Raw genomic sequence first — 13626 nt, 5'->3', positions numbered from 1 at the left:
TTCCATATTAGCCCCTCTATTACTCAGTGTACTTTGCAGACATTTCTAAAATAGTGCCTAGACAGTTTGTCTATGCCGATGATCTCTCCATAGCTACTCAACACAAAATATGTTAAGAGCCTTGAGGACGTGCCAACAAAAGCTCCCTGCTTCCTGATTAATTTATTTCAAAAGTAGGGTCTGACTCTGAAAACAACCAAAACGGGAACGTCATGCTTTCATTTGTGTAACATTCGGGCGCAGACCACCGTGAAAGTAACTTTCCTTGACACCGTTTTACCGTATAACTCGAACGCAAAATTTGACATTGGACAGGACAGTGTCATATAACAGTCACCTCTCCAGTCTTCTGGCCGAATTGTGCACCGGAGAAAACATATCTAATCTTGCTGGCAGCACGTGGGGTTCCACAGCGTCAGCTTTACCAACTTTGGCTCCAAGTCTTGTGAATATAACAGCCGAATACCGCTCTTCTGTTTGGCCGAACAGCACTCACGCCAGGAAATCGATACCGTCCTGAATCAAACAATGCAAGTTTTCAGCTATGTTATACACAACCTCACTCCACTGATTTCCTGTCCTTAGCCACATCCTTCCCCCGGGGTACGCCGCACATTTTTGTTCGAAAAGCACTAAAATACAAGCTCATTTTCCCACCAGGCAAATGTTGGGGCTGTACCTTAATTAAGGACACAGCCGCTACCTTCCCAATCATAGCCCTTTCCCTTCTTTGCGTCGTCGAACACCTTCGATGTATTACTGCGAAGTTTAACCTCTAAAAGAAAAATACAAGCCAATAAATAACTTCCGATGCACCTAGACTTCCATGGGATTGCATCATCCCGACATAAATCCAGACAGCCCGCTCTGATATTGGCTCAAAAACTGATCAGGAAGAAGTATGCCGGACTGCGAACCTATGATGAAGAATGAACTGCAAAGGCCTCCGTCGAAAGGACACTACGGAACTTCGACACGAATTTCACTGTCCGCGGTGTGTATGGGTCCCTATAAAGAGAATGCGCACTGGGCACTGTAGAAGTGGCTCTGTGCTACCTACGGCCTTCTCCAAGCTTGCAGAGAAAGAGCCAAACAAAGCGACACATCATTTTCAGGTGCCCACACAGTTCCTTCTCCGAGACTGTCACAGTCCGGCACAATTCCCCAGCGTTAACTTTACAAACTTTTTGGCAGAATCGACAAAGGCTGTTCAGTGGCTACAGCAACGTTGTACATTCTAGTTTATTTTATGTCTTCATCTTTTAATTTATGTATTTCTTTTCTTCATTACATTTTTGTTATTTTTCATTCCGTTCTCTGGGTGAATTAAATTCGTCTCCTCGTCACGGGGTGGTAGGAGCTGTTTTCAGGTGCACCCACGATGGTGATGAGCCGCGTGCACTTTCTTTTTAAAACATACCAGCCCTCTTCCCAATCTTATTTTTCTGACAGTAACGAGAATCGAACCCAGCCCTCTGAGGATGGCAGTTAATCGTTCTAACCGTTACACTATGTAGGTGGACTTCTCCGTCCATTTCTTTTCCTTTTTCCTATTTTATTCTATATTATAACTTACGGCAACTGAATTTCCCAAATTGTAAATTGTTAGCGGTGGCGATTTTTAAGTAGTTATTTGATTATTGATAGCTACTAAGTAGTAAAGATTCAGCTGTACTCTATACGTTAATATGTTTTGTAGATTATTTACTACTTCGTAATTATCTTCATTTTCAACATCGTTCATCACTTCATCATCATAATTGTCTGGATTGATATTCCAATAAGTTATTACTTGTAAGTAATTTTTATTTCTGATGATGATGATTATTATTATTATTATTATTATTATTACCCTAATCTTGCCAGAAAATAAATCTAATCTAATCTAAGCTTATTGTGTTTCATCAAGTTGTATTTTCCAAAATATGTGCATGTATTAAAATGTACGAGTAATATAGAGCCGATGACCTAGATGTTAGGCCCCTTTTATCAACAAGGATCATCATCATCAACATGTACTATAAACATACTACTACTACTACTATTAGTGAGGATTAATATATAAGATACTGTATTTAATAAATGCCTTCTTGGGAAACGCGTGCACGGGCCACTGTTTTGTCACACGATGATCAATATGCAGCAGGAAAATAATATTTTATGTTATATCATTTCAGTGTTACTTATACAGTAGTGTTTTTAGAGCTTATTGAACTATCAGTGTTTTCTTCTCATCATGAACACACCGTATTCAATTCTCTTCTTGACGTAGTCCATTCTGGCAGCTAACCGTACTTCTTTTATAATACCATGTAATTGGTATCAGACACAAATACTAATAGCAGACTGTTATTGTTTAGGTTGGTGAAGATAAAGGAATGGGTGGACAAGAACGATCCTGGTTCAATAATCATACCATTTTCTGGAATGTTTGAAAATCGACTGGCTGATATGGATGAAGCAGAGCGAGCCAGGTACCTGGAGGAAGTAAAAGCTACTAGGTGAGTAATCACCGTATGCATATCGTCAAGATAATAACGTTAATTTAATTAAAGTTATAATATATTATACATACTCTATTGTTCGTAAGCGAAATAGTTTTCAACAAACATATCTGACCATGCCAACTACAAATATATTTTAAGTATAGTTTTTCTCAGTTAAGCTAGGCTAGTGACGGGACGTGATATAACTCTGTAAACTTATACATAAGTTACGGTATAAATAATTTACGAACGTTTCGCTATTTGTTTTCCTCTTGTTCTTTAACATGAGTGCCAACAACTATGTATGTGCCAGTCTAGAATGAACATTCCTCTGTACAGTAAATAAAATCGTTTTACTTGCTCAGTATTTTGTGTATCGTTGAAAGACCATTGCTCTAAGATCATCCCAGACATGTCTTTCTTGTTTTATTTGAAAACGAAGCTGGTTATAACACCAAACCAAGATACACTACTAATTGGAAATTTGCTTTAATCCTAAGGAAACACGAAGCATAAATTAGTTAACTGATTTGAAGCTGGTTAAGTCAATTATAGTGCACAGATCAAAATTATCAGCGTAATCACTTCGTTTTTGGTACTTTTGCTTGTTAGGAATTGTGTTTCAAGGTGAAGCCACAGCTTAAAGAATTTGTAAGGAATGTAAAATGAGAGGTAATTTATTTGACTTAGATTATTCATACAAGAAGGACCTGCAACAGTAACTGCTTTTGGCGTAGCCATCTGAAGAGAACCTCAGTCACTATATATTAATGTAAAATCATGATTTTTTCGTGACTGTCTAAATAATATTTCAGTTCTAGTTCCATTTGTGGACATGGTGTTGTCTGTCTTGATAGTTTAAAAAAATGTTCCGTATGCCATTAAAAAATCAGGGAAAACATGGCATTATCAGGAAGTAAATACATTTGCAGTTGCTGACAACAAAACATTGTTTACACTTTTCTTAAAGTCATTAAGTTAATTAATCAGTTAAGTTAAAGTGTGTCAATGTTCGTGTCCTCATTGGTGTTTTTGGGCCTTCACTGGTTGCTTTTATACACTGCCATACAAAAAAGTTAAGCACCCAGAAGGAGTAGTTGAAAGTGAATGAAACTACATATGCTGAAAGGCCATGTGCCTTTATTGAACTGATTACAATGTGGGATGACGGAGACAAGGCCGTTGGCAGTTATAGGTGGAATGTTGGCGCCAGGACAGTAAGGTGTCGCAACCCCCAACCTCTGACCGCAATGCATGCCCTTATGCAGTTCGGAATGGTGTCACCGAGCTCGATAGCTGCAGTCGCTTAAGTGCGGCCAGTATCCAGTATTCGGGAGACAGTTCCTCTCTCATGAAATACATGGTCCTGATGGCTATGCTATCCCTAGCCCTTACGTGAAGCTTGTATGGCGTGATAATGTATCACAGTCGGAGTTCAGCTCCTTAAACATGTCTTGCACTTTATTCAAGATTAAACCTACAAATTAACTTAATGATTGACATTAAAAGATGAATTGTATATGTTGTGGATTAGTTCTTTCAAAAAATTTTATCGTTGCAAACGTATTGGATTTTAGTTGTGACTGTTGAATAATTTATGTTGAGAGTCGTCAATCTATGGTACGGTCGTTTTACATGTTTAATTGTTACTTGTCAGTTCTCAGGACTACTAAAATACTTAGGCTGTTTCGTGACCATACTTGAGAGCGGTTATTATTATTATTATTATTATTATTATTATTATTATTATTATTATTATTATTATTATTATTATCGTCTTGTATTGCCAAACATACATTTCTTTTTATCAGATATGCCATTAAATTTCACGTTTAATTTTAAGACTAGCAAATGTTTATCTTTCATATTTACAGGGAGAAAATAAACACACACTTCTGTAATGTTTTGCGGGTGTAGAGGCGCGCGGCTGTGAGCTTGCATCCGGGAGATAGTAGGTTCGAATCCCACTATCGGCAGCCCTGAAAATGGTTTTCCGTGGTTTCCCATTTTCACACCAGGCAAATGCTGGGGCTGTACCTTAATTAAGGCCACGGACGCTTCCTTCAAACTCCTAGGCCTTTCCTATCCCATCGTCGCCATAAGACCTATCTGTGTCGGTGCGACGTAAAGCCCCTAGCAAAAAAAAAAAAATGTTTTGTGGTCCTGCCGTAAAGTCCAAGGATAGACTCATTGCTCTCTGCAGGTTTTCTGCTGAGGAAGGAGTAAAAGGTTTGCGTACGTGACTGCAGTTCAAATAACACTTTCACGTTAGTCAAGGTCTTGTTCAAACACGAAACTGCAATTATTTTGGTTGATTTGTATGTCCATTGCTGTTGTTTTAATTATCGTTTCATGTTTTATCAATATGTATGCGATGAAGAGAAGCGGCACGCAAGCAAACCACGGATCACGTGACATTCTGTTAAAAATGAAATTTCTCACTACCACTTTTCATGCCCTGAATCCTGAGTATAGTCATTATTCATTGCCAAATTAAGATATGAATAACATCATAGTGATACGGAATCATTTGTGATTTGTGGTAAATTACTCCGAGCGTGACCGAGCAAATGATTGTGCTGTTCGGGTTACGTAGCTATCAGCTTGCATCCGGGAGATAGTGGGTTCGAACCCCACTGTCGGCAGCCCTTAAGATGGTATTCCGTGGTTTCCCAATTTCACACCAGGTACCTTAATTACCTGTAACTTAATTAAGGCCACGGCCGCTTCCTTCCCACTCTTAGCCCTTTCCTATGCCATCGTCGCCATAACACCTATCTGTGTCGGTGCGACATAAAGCAGATTGATAAAACAAACCTCTGAGCGTGAGATTTTGGAAAGCAATAAGAACATACCCCTGTATAATATGAATATCTACCAGCGTTCCTTGAGCCTCGAATCTATAGGAACTTCGTTTATTTCGGTCCTGATAATTCATTTATAGATATTTTCATTTGTATCACTATTCCTAACCATTCTGAGTTTTTGGAATTGTCTATGCACGCAGTTCAGCGGGAGAGAGCCATCTATTCGTATTAATATTCATCATAATTAGTAGGAAGCTGTAATTCATACGTCGGTACCAGTGTTATCTGAACACCATTGTTTGTTTGCTTTTACCTTTATTAAAATAAGCATATTTCATAGCAGTTTAGTATCTGTATCCTAAAGTCGTTGACTCAATCACAAGGCATGGCCTCTTTGGTAGCTATTCTAAATGTGATTGCCTGCTCCCAAATTTTACCGCTGGAAAATGTTGGAATTTTGCCTGATTTTCAAATGCAAGAGTGTTCGCCACTATTCGTATGGTTTGGAAGAGTAATTTAATTTCTTCATCTATATTAATGTAGAGGCAACAAGAGCGAAGTACCGTTGGCAGAAGAGGGTCTAGTGAGCCTAGAGGAACAGATAGACTTCTGGACCGACGCAGTATGGGAGAGGGTGTAACAATCAGAATAGCTATCATGCCCACTGTTGCACTCCAAGTGTCCACAGCGGCCATGCTTATCTTGTACTGGAAGATGATCTGCAGTCACGAGTTCAGTAATTCGATTCAACTTGCATATCAGTTATGCTAAAAAGTGTCTGCAGTTGTGTCGAGAACAGCTTCGATTAAGAGAGGAATGTCATCCATTCGATAATTGCACACACCCTTCATACGGAGAACTGGCGAGTAGAAACTTTCATCATGTATATAACAAGGAGTTCACTTCATCCTGGAATTATTCCTGGCATATGGTATGGCTTACGATAACCTTCAACACTCGTTCAAGTCCAGTGTTTCGATGAGACTCTGACCAGAGCGAAGTATATCTGAAGCAGTGTTGAACTGCTTACTGTATGATTCAATTATTACATGAATTGGCAGATACGCTATTTTTAACAAGACAATATCCATGCATACAAAACGTAACATTCCTAACAAGATGTTCCACAACTTTTTTGACCCACTGATCACCAAGCTTTTCCTCTGGGGAGCATTTTAGTACATATTTTAGCCGCCAGTTCCCCGTGAATAAACATCGACGTTAAATCGTGACCTGCCGGTCTCAGTGGCGGAGTCGGTAAATCGTTCTGTTCTCAATATAGCTGTTTCGATTTCGACTGAGGTCAATGGCATGTGCGTGTGTTTAGATCCTGTAATTCCGTGTCGTTGGTTTCCGGCACATTTAAATACTCCTTCATGACAAAATTTCGACACCCGGGACTCGAAGCTGTGACTGCATGAAGTAGAAGAAATGGTGTCATCTGATGAAACAGGCGTACGTTAAGACGATTATGATGTAGCGTATGAATCCTTGTCAGGCGGCGATCTGGTGGGTAGCATCATCCAGACTGCGTTCACACAAGGCATACCATTCCTTCACAGTTCGTTATGGTCTGAGTTGCTTTTAAGTGCGACTGCAAATCTTCCGTAGTTCATATCCTTACCATTACTCAGCACCCATTATGACAGTGACGTTCCTAGACCGTTAGAACTTCCGTTCTTGTAAAGTTATCATCGGACCATATTTCAGCAAAATAATGCGAGATTGAATGTAGCAGCGACCGCACGTGCCTTCTTGGACACCATCATTCCATTTCTAGCTCGCTAGATAGTGTGATGCTTTACTAATTTAAAATGTCGGGGACCGAGCTCGATAGCTGCAGTCGCTTAAGTGCGGCCAGTATCCAGTAATCGGGAGATAGTGGGTTCCAGCCCCACTGTCGGCTGCCCTGAAGATGGTTTTCCGTGGTTTCCCATTTTCACACCGGGCAAATGCCGGGGCTGTACCTTAATTAAGGCTACGGCCGCTTCCTTCCGCTTCCTAGGCCTTCCCTATCACATCGTCGCCATAAGACATATCTGTGTCGGTGCGACGTAAAGCAAATAGAAAAAAAAAAATGTCGGGGAACATGCTCAAACGACGAGAGCAACATTATTACCGTTTGTTAGCAAATGTTCATGAACTTTCAAAACGATCGAATTATAGAGGGTGGACCGAGCGAGTTGGCCGCGTGGTTAGGGCCGCACAGCTGTGAATTTGTATTCGGGAAATGGTGGGTTCGAATCCCACCGTCGGCAGCCCTGAAGATGGTTTTCGATTGTTTCCCATTTTCATACCAGGCAAATGCTGGGGCTGTACCTTAATTAAGTTCGCGGCCGCTTCTTTCCCAGTCCCAGCACTTTGTCTTTCTCGCGTCGCCGAAAACCGTCGATGTGTTAGTGCGACCGGCGCGCTGCCACCTGAGCTATTCAGCCCGGTAGTTTATGATGGTGGCTATTCTCCAGGACACTATTAAACTGTTATTTTATTTCAGTTTAGCGATTTCGAACGTGGATTGGTTGTTGGTTTCCTCAGCACTAAGCAATCTGTTAGGGCCAATTTCTGCTCTTCTCAATTTGCCTAATTCCACTGTCAGGCACGTGATTGTGAAGTGAAAACGGGAAGACACAACCACTGTGAAATCACTACCTCGTAGACTACGTGCGTAAACCGACAAGGACTGTGATGTTTGAAGAATGTGGTACAGGAAAGTGGCTTGACATAGTGTGACACCACCCGCGAATTCCGTAATGCCACTTATTGTGCAGCTAGTACCATGACTGCGCTGGGAAATACTAGGACTGTGGTTCAAAGCTCAAGCATTCGCTCATAAACCGCACATTTCACCGGAGAATGCTAGTGCTGCATTCAGTGGCGTTTTGAGCTCCGTGGTCCGTGGGCGACTGGAGATGCGTGATTTGGAGTGTACCATGTACCATTCAGGTGGAAGGATTCGGGTGTGGCGAATGCCATCCTATACAGTTCCCACTGTGACATTTGGTGGAGGTGGGGTGACAGTGTGGGGGCGTTTTTCATGGAAGGGGCTTGCTCCTCGTGTAATGTTACAGGGTACGTTAAATTCGCAAGGCTATAAAGACATTCTGACCAGCTGCGAGTAATCTGCAATAGAAGACCAGTTCAGAGATGATGTGTTATAGCATGCTACGGCTTCCTGCATTATAGCGGGGCCTCTTCGTGAATGGTTTGTGAACAATACTGTAAATAAAACACTTTCCTCCCATCGAACTCCTCTGGGATGAACTAGAACAATAAGTTTCCGGAAATGGACTGGCCAGCTCAGAATGTGGGATATAAGACAAATTACTTTCATATGGACGACTAGAGACCATTGCATCCCAACAGAAACATTTGTGTTACGAAATAGCATTTGTTTAAACCAATTGTATGGACTTACCTCCTTCTCACATTTCGATTCTCCCTAATTATACGACATAAATTTTAAATTCGGCACTTAACCTTTATTGAACTACATGCAACTGCCGTATGCAATTGATACGTTTCATTGTTTTTTGTTGTGCTTTTTCTACATTATTCTTTTCCATCGACCGAGGTACTTAAAAAGAGAAGCCGTTTGCGCTAGAAAACGCTATAGTTTATCGCATTTTTAGTTTCGATAGTGTACGTAGGGACAGTCGATTCAATCATGCTATCATCTGTTTCCTAGGTTGGCTATACAACCATTCCTGCTGGGTCCATGATACAAGAGCAAACAGTATTTATAGGACTGCGTGACATTCTTCATTGATGCATGGTCCACCATCCTCGTTCGCGAACTCATTGCTGATGCCTTTGACGCAGTGATGGACGAGTAAAAGCCAACAACTTTTTGTAGTTTTACATGACTGTTGATGTCGTGATCATAGTCACTGGACCACCAGTTTTTCGTGGAGTCCAAATAACAAGGCCGCGATTTTCCTTTCAGAAATCCCGCATGCATTGGTCGAACCGCAGCCGCCTTGGTGAGAAGTGAATGACTATACCACTCGGCTGTCATGCCCCTCGGTATACGACTTCAGCAATGCCAGTGGTGACTGTAAAACTTGTGATCATTACCCACGGAATCTCCTACTTTTATGTGCAATGCAAATCACAAGGAAATGATATTTCATTTCAAAAATTCCACTCTCACTTGCGAGGAATCGTGTAGTCGTAATGTTGCAATATTTATTTTTACAGCTTTTTGACTGAGGTCCGTTGACTGCCTGGCTGGGGAGAAGGGAGTAGGGGTATGGTTGCCATGGAAATATGGGCGGCCTCTCTGCGCTTGCCATGGAGGCGAGCCTGCTGGCCGCTCGTGTTGCATGGAGTTGACAAACCTCGCAGTTCTTAGTTAACCGGGCGAGTTGGCCGTGCGGTTCGGGGCGCGCAGCTGTGGGCTTGCTCGGGAGATAATGGGTTCGAACCCCACTGTCGGCAGTCCTGAAGATGGTTTTCCATGGTTTCCCATGTCCAGACCAGGTAAATGCTGGATCTGTTCCTTAATTAATGCTACGGCCGTTTCCTCCCCACTCCTAGGCCTTCCCTAACCCATTGTTGCCCAAAGACCTATCTCTGTCGGTACGACGTAAAACAAATTGTAAAAGAAAACTTAGTTGTGTACAACAGAACACAGCGATCTGAACGAACGAACGAACGAACGAACGAACAAGTGAGTTGGAAGCGAGGGGAAGGAGATTGGAACGCAGGAATGTGGCAACACCGTGCAATGACGCGTACAGTGCTTCTCCCTCCAGCCCTAACTGTCAAAACGCTCCTTTTAATATATCTTGGTGAGAAGTAAGTGACAGTGTCAGGGCACCATGTAAAGTGTGAATAAATAAATAAATAAATAAATAAATAAATAAATAAATAAATAAATAAATAAATAAATAAATGTAGTTCAAAGAAGGATGTCCAGAATTTACGGTTTCTGTAACGTATTCTCTCAGTAATGTCGTATGGACCTACCTGCCAGCTCTCGAGGTGCGCTCCGCTGTGATATGAAGTCTTGTATGTGTTCAAGTTAAATCGGACTATTCGCCAGTAAACTAGTGTCTTATTTAACTTGTGCGTTAGTGTTCATGTGCATTTGTGTTTAGTGACATTCGTGTGCATTATTATCACCAGTAATTACTATATTAACCCGCAGTGAATAACCAGTTGCCCGTTACAGGCCAGTTAATACACAGTTCTATTAAATTTAATTATGACACCGAACGCAACCAACCAGTACTTCAAGATCAACAGCCGCAATTATCACCGATTTTACCTCAAGATTTCTCGAAGTATCTACAACAGCAACATTGCTACCCAGAACAGTTATGTCAAACTATCGAACTCCGCCAGTCCACCGCCAACGTGCACCCTACTTCAGATTCACAGACTGTAAGTAAGCAAATACTCCAGCCACCTAGATTTAATTATGCTCCTCGTGAAACAGTGACTGATGATAGTATACAACAGTGTAATGAAGACATCGACACTACTCAGTCAGTGAATACACACGATCAAATAGGACTATCAGCTCATCAACCTACTCTTTCCCCAACTAATGATATACCGACCAAACGGCATCGCGTGTCAACATCACCACATAGTAGCACTCGTTATGTTCTCAATGTTCCTATTCACAATCGCTTTCAACCACTTAGTGATCTTATCAACATAGATGATCAACTTTACGATCAAGTAACTCCAACAATTACCGAAAAGATTCCACCAATCTGCTTACGTGAAGTGAATAATCATCAGCTACTAGTTCAAGACATACAAAAAATCGCCCAGTCCGACTTCCATACACAGTTAACCGACAAGGTTGTAAAAGCGTTCACTACCACAACAACAAACTTTCGAGCGCTGAGTAATAATACGAAATGTACCATATTCGCTCAGTGATCAAGAGATATTTTCTGAATTGCAAGAACTCAGATTCCCAGTTCATAAGGTGACTTGCTTTTTAAATAAAGGTAAGCAACCCACCCCCACTCTGCGCAGTTGAACTCTGACACTGATGAAGGAAAGGCAGTATTTAACCTCACGGTGTTGTCTCGCAGTATAGTTAAAGTTGAATTACGTCAACATAGCAGCGATATTCCTCAATGCACACGTTGCCAAGCTTATGGCCACACTAACAAGTAAGAATTATTGCCAGTTATCACCACGATGCGTTCGCTGCTCGGTTCTCATCATTACTCCCAATGCACAGTTCCCAAATCGGTTCCTCCACAATGTGTCAACTGTCAGCAACATCACGCTGCCAACTTTAAGGATGCCCTCACTATTTAAAACTTAAGGAACACACACTTGACAGCCATCGACCAACATCAACCTCCTGGCGAGTCCCGTATGCCCAACAACAACAACAACAACAACAACAGCAGCAGCAGCAGCAGCACCGGCAACCAAGACATCCTCACTCGCAGCAACGACCTACGGGGGACGTTCCACCACCCAATAATAATTTACATTTTCCACTTCTCACGTCCACTCTCATAAAACCGTCGCCACTCAGTACTAACAACTACGTTGCAGCCATGGGTTTCTCACCTCCCTCTCAAAGACAACGACAGTCTCAACAAGAAACCACAACCTCACCTCCTAACCAATCTCCTTCCAGTGACTTCTTATTTCAGCTTCTCAGTCTCTTGAAATCAGTTATTGTTTCTTACCCCCCCACAAATCCGTGAATTTATCATCTCTTGCCTGTTGTCTAATCTTCAACATGGAGGAACGTTACTTAAAGATAGCTCGTCAAATAACAGTTGTAAATTGGAGTGCAAACGGTATTCTTCAAAAGCGCTCAATGCTTATTGCTTTCCTTGTAAGGCATAATGTTGACGTTCCTTGTGTTACTAAAACTCACTTTCTTCCAATTGACATTTTAAAATTCCTGGTTACCTCATTTACCGTGCGGACAGAACAACACAAGTTGCCTCAGGTGGAGTTGCCATCTTGATAAGGAAGAGAATTGCTCACTCTAGTATTTATTTACCAGCCTTGCCCGTTATGGAAACAACGGGGATTAAACCGAAATGACATGATATCAATGACTTTCTGCTGATATGTACCTACAAGCCACCCAAATATAAATCAAATGATAACCATATTGAACTTCTTCTCACAAGTGGATTTTCAACCTTATTACGTGGAGATCTTCATGATAAACATATGCCATGGGGCTGCAGAGCCACAAACACAAAGGGATGCCGCCTTCTTGACGGAAGTATTTTCTATGGAATACGAATCTTAGCACCACCCGGACCTACGTATTATTCATTTAATCCACTAGTACAACCAGATATACTCGACGTCGGGCTGGCAAAGGACCTCAACTTTCCCATCCATATGCAATCTCAGGCTGAACTAACCTCTGATCATTGTCCAGTTCTGGCCACTTTTCACGCCACCCCATACACCTCAGTCAACAATCCACCATTGATCACTGGTCGTATGGAGTGGCATAAATTTCAAACATCACTAGATATCTCACTGACTCAGCCATCTACATTACAAAGCTGCGAATATAACTCCGTTCAGAATTTCACGGACACTATAATAACCTGCATGAAATCTTCAATGTTACACAGCTCTAAACTATCAGGAACCACCATTGATCTCCCACAAAACATCTTACGCCTAATAAAAGAGAAACATCGAATTCGACGTCTTTGGCAAAAAGAACGCCGTCCCTGGCAACATAGCAGATAAAACATGGCGTTTGGCTTTTTGTGCCGAGAGTGTCCGAGGACATGTTCGGCTCGCCCGGTGCAGGTCTTTTGATTTGATGCCCGTGGGCGACCTTTGCGTCGTGATGATGAAATCATGATGAAGACGACACATACACCCAACCCCCGTGCCAGAGAAATTAACCAATGGTGGTTAAAATTCCCAACCCTGCCGGTAATCGAACCCGGGACCCCTGTGACCAAAGGCCAGCACGCCAACCGTTTAGCCATGGAGCCGGACATAGATCAAATGCCATAATACGTAGGGTCAGAACGGAACTGGACCAATATCGAATTTCTTTATACCAACGATATTTAGCAGACATTCACTCAGATGACCACACACTCTGGACAGCAACTAAACGAATTCTGTGAGAATCAACAAACATACCACCTCTGATTAGTAGGCTAACGATCGCATATACACAAATGATGTCGAGAAGTGCAATATTCTTGCAGCATAATACGAGCCCACATTTTCGCAGAACAAAACATGATCTGAAAATTCTACTTCACCAGTAGAAGACGCTCTCGAAGCAGAAAACAATAAACCTACTGCACATAACCCGAATGCACTTCACTTCACCGCGAGAAATTCGAAGACTTTTC

At 41.8% G+C, this 13626-nt stretch overlaps 1 protein-coding gene across 2 annotated transcripts in view; it reads left to right on the top strand.

Annotated features, from left to right (window-relative positions):
- LOC136864578 (obg-like ATPase 1) overlaps positions 1-13626 on the top strand; it is a 481779-nt gene that overhangs the window by 368221 nt on the left and 99932 nt on the right. For both annotated transcript variants that reach the window (XM_067141760.2, XM_067141761.2), the window contains one exon: positions 2361-2501. In XM_067141760.2, coding sequence (XP_066997861.1) covers positions 2361-2501 — 141 coding nt within the window. The remainder of the gene's footprint in view (positions 1-2360; positions 2502-13626) is intronic.

Source organism: Anabrus simplex, chromosome 2, assembly GCF_040414725.1.
Source record: "Anabrus simplex isolate iqAnaSimp1 chromosome 2, ASM4041472v1, whole genome shotgun sequence".
Lineage (NCBI taxonomy): Eukaryota > Metazoa > Arthropoda > Insecta > Orthoptera > Tettigoniidae > Anabrus > Anabrus simplex.
This window is presented reverse-complemented; position numbering and strand designations above follow the sequence as displayed.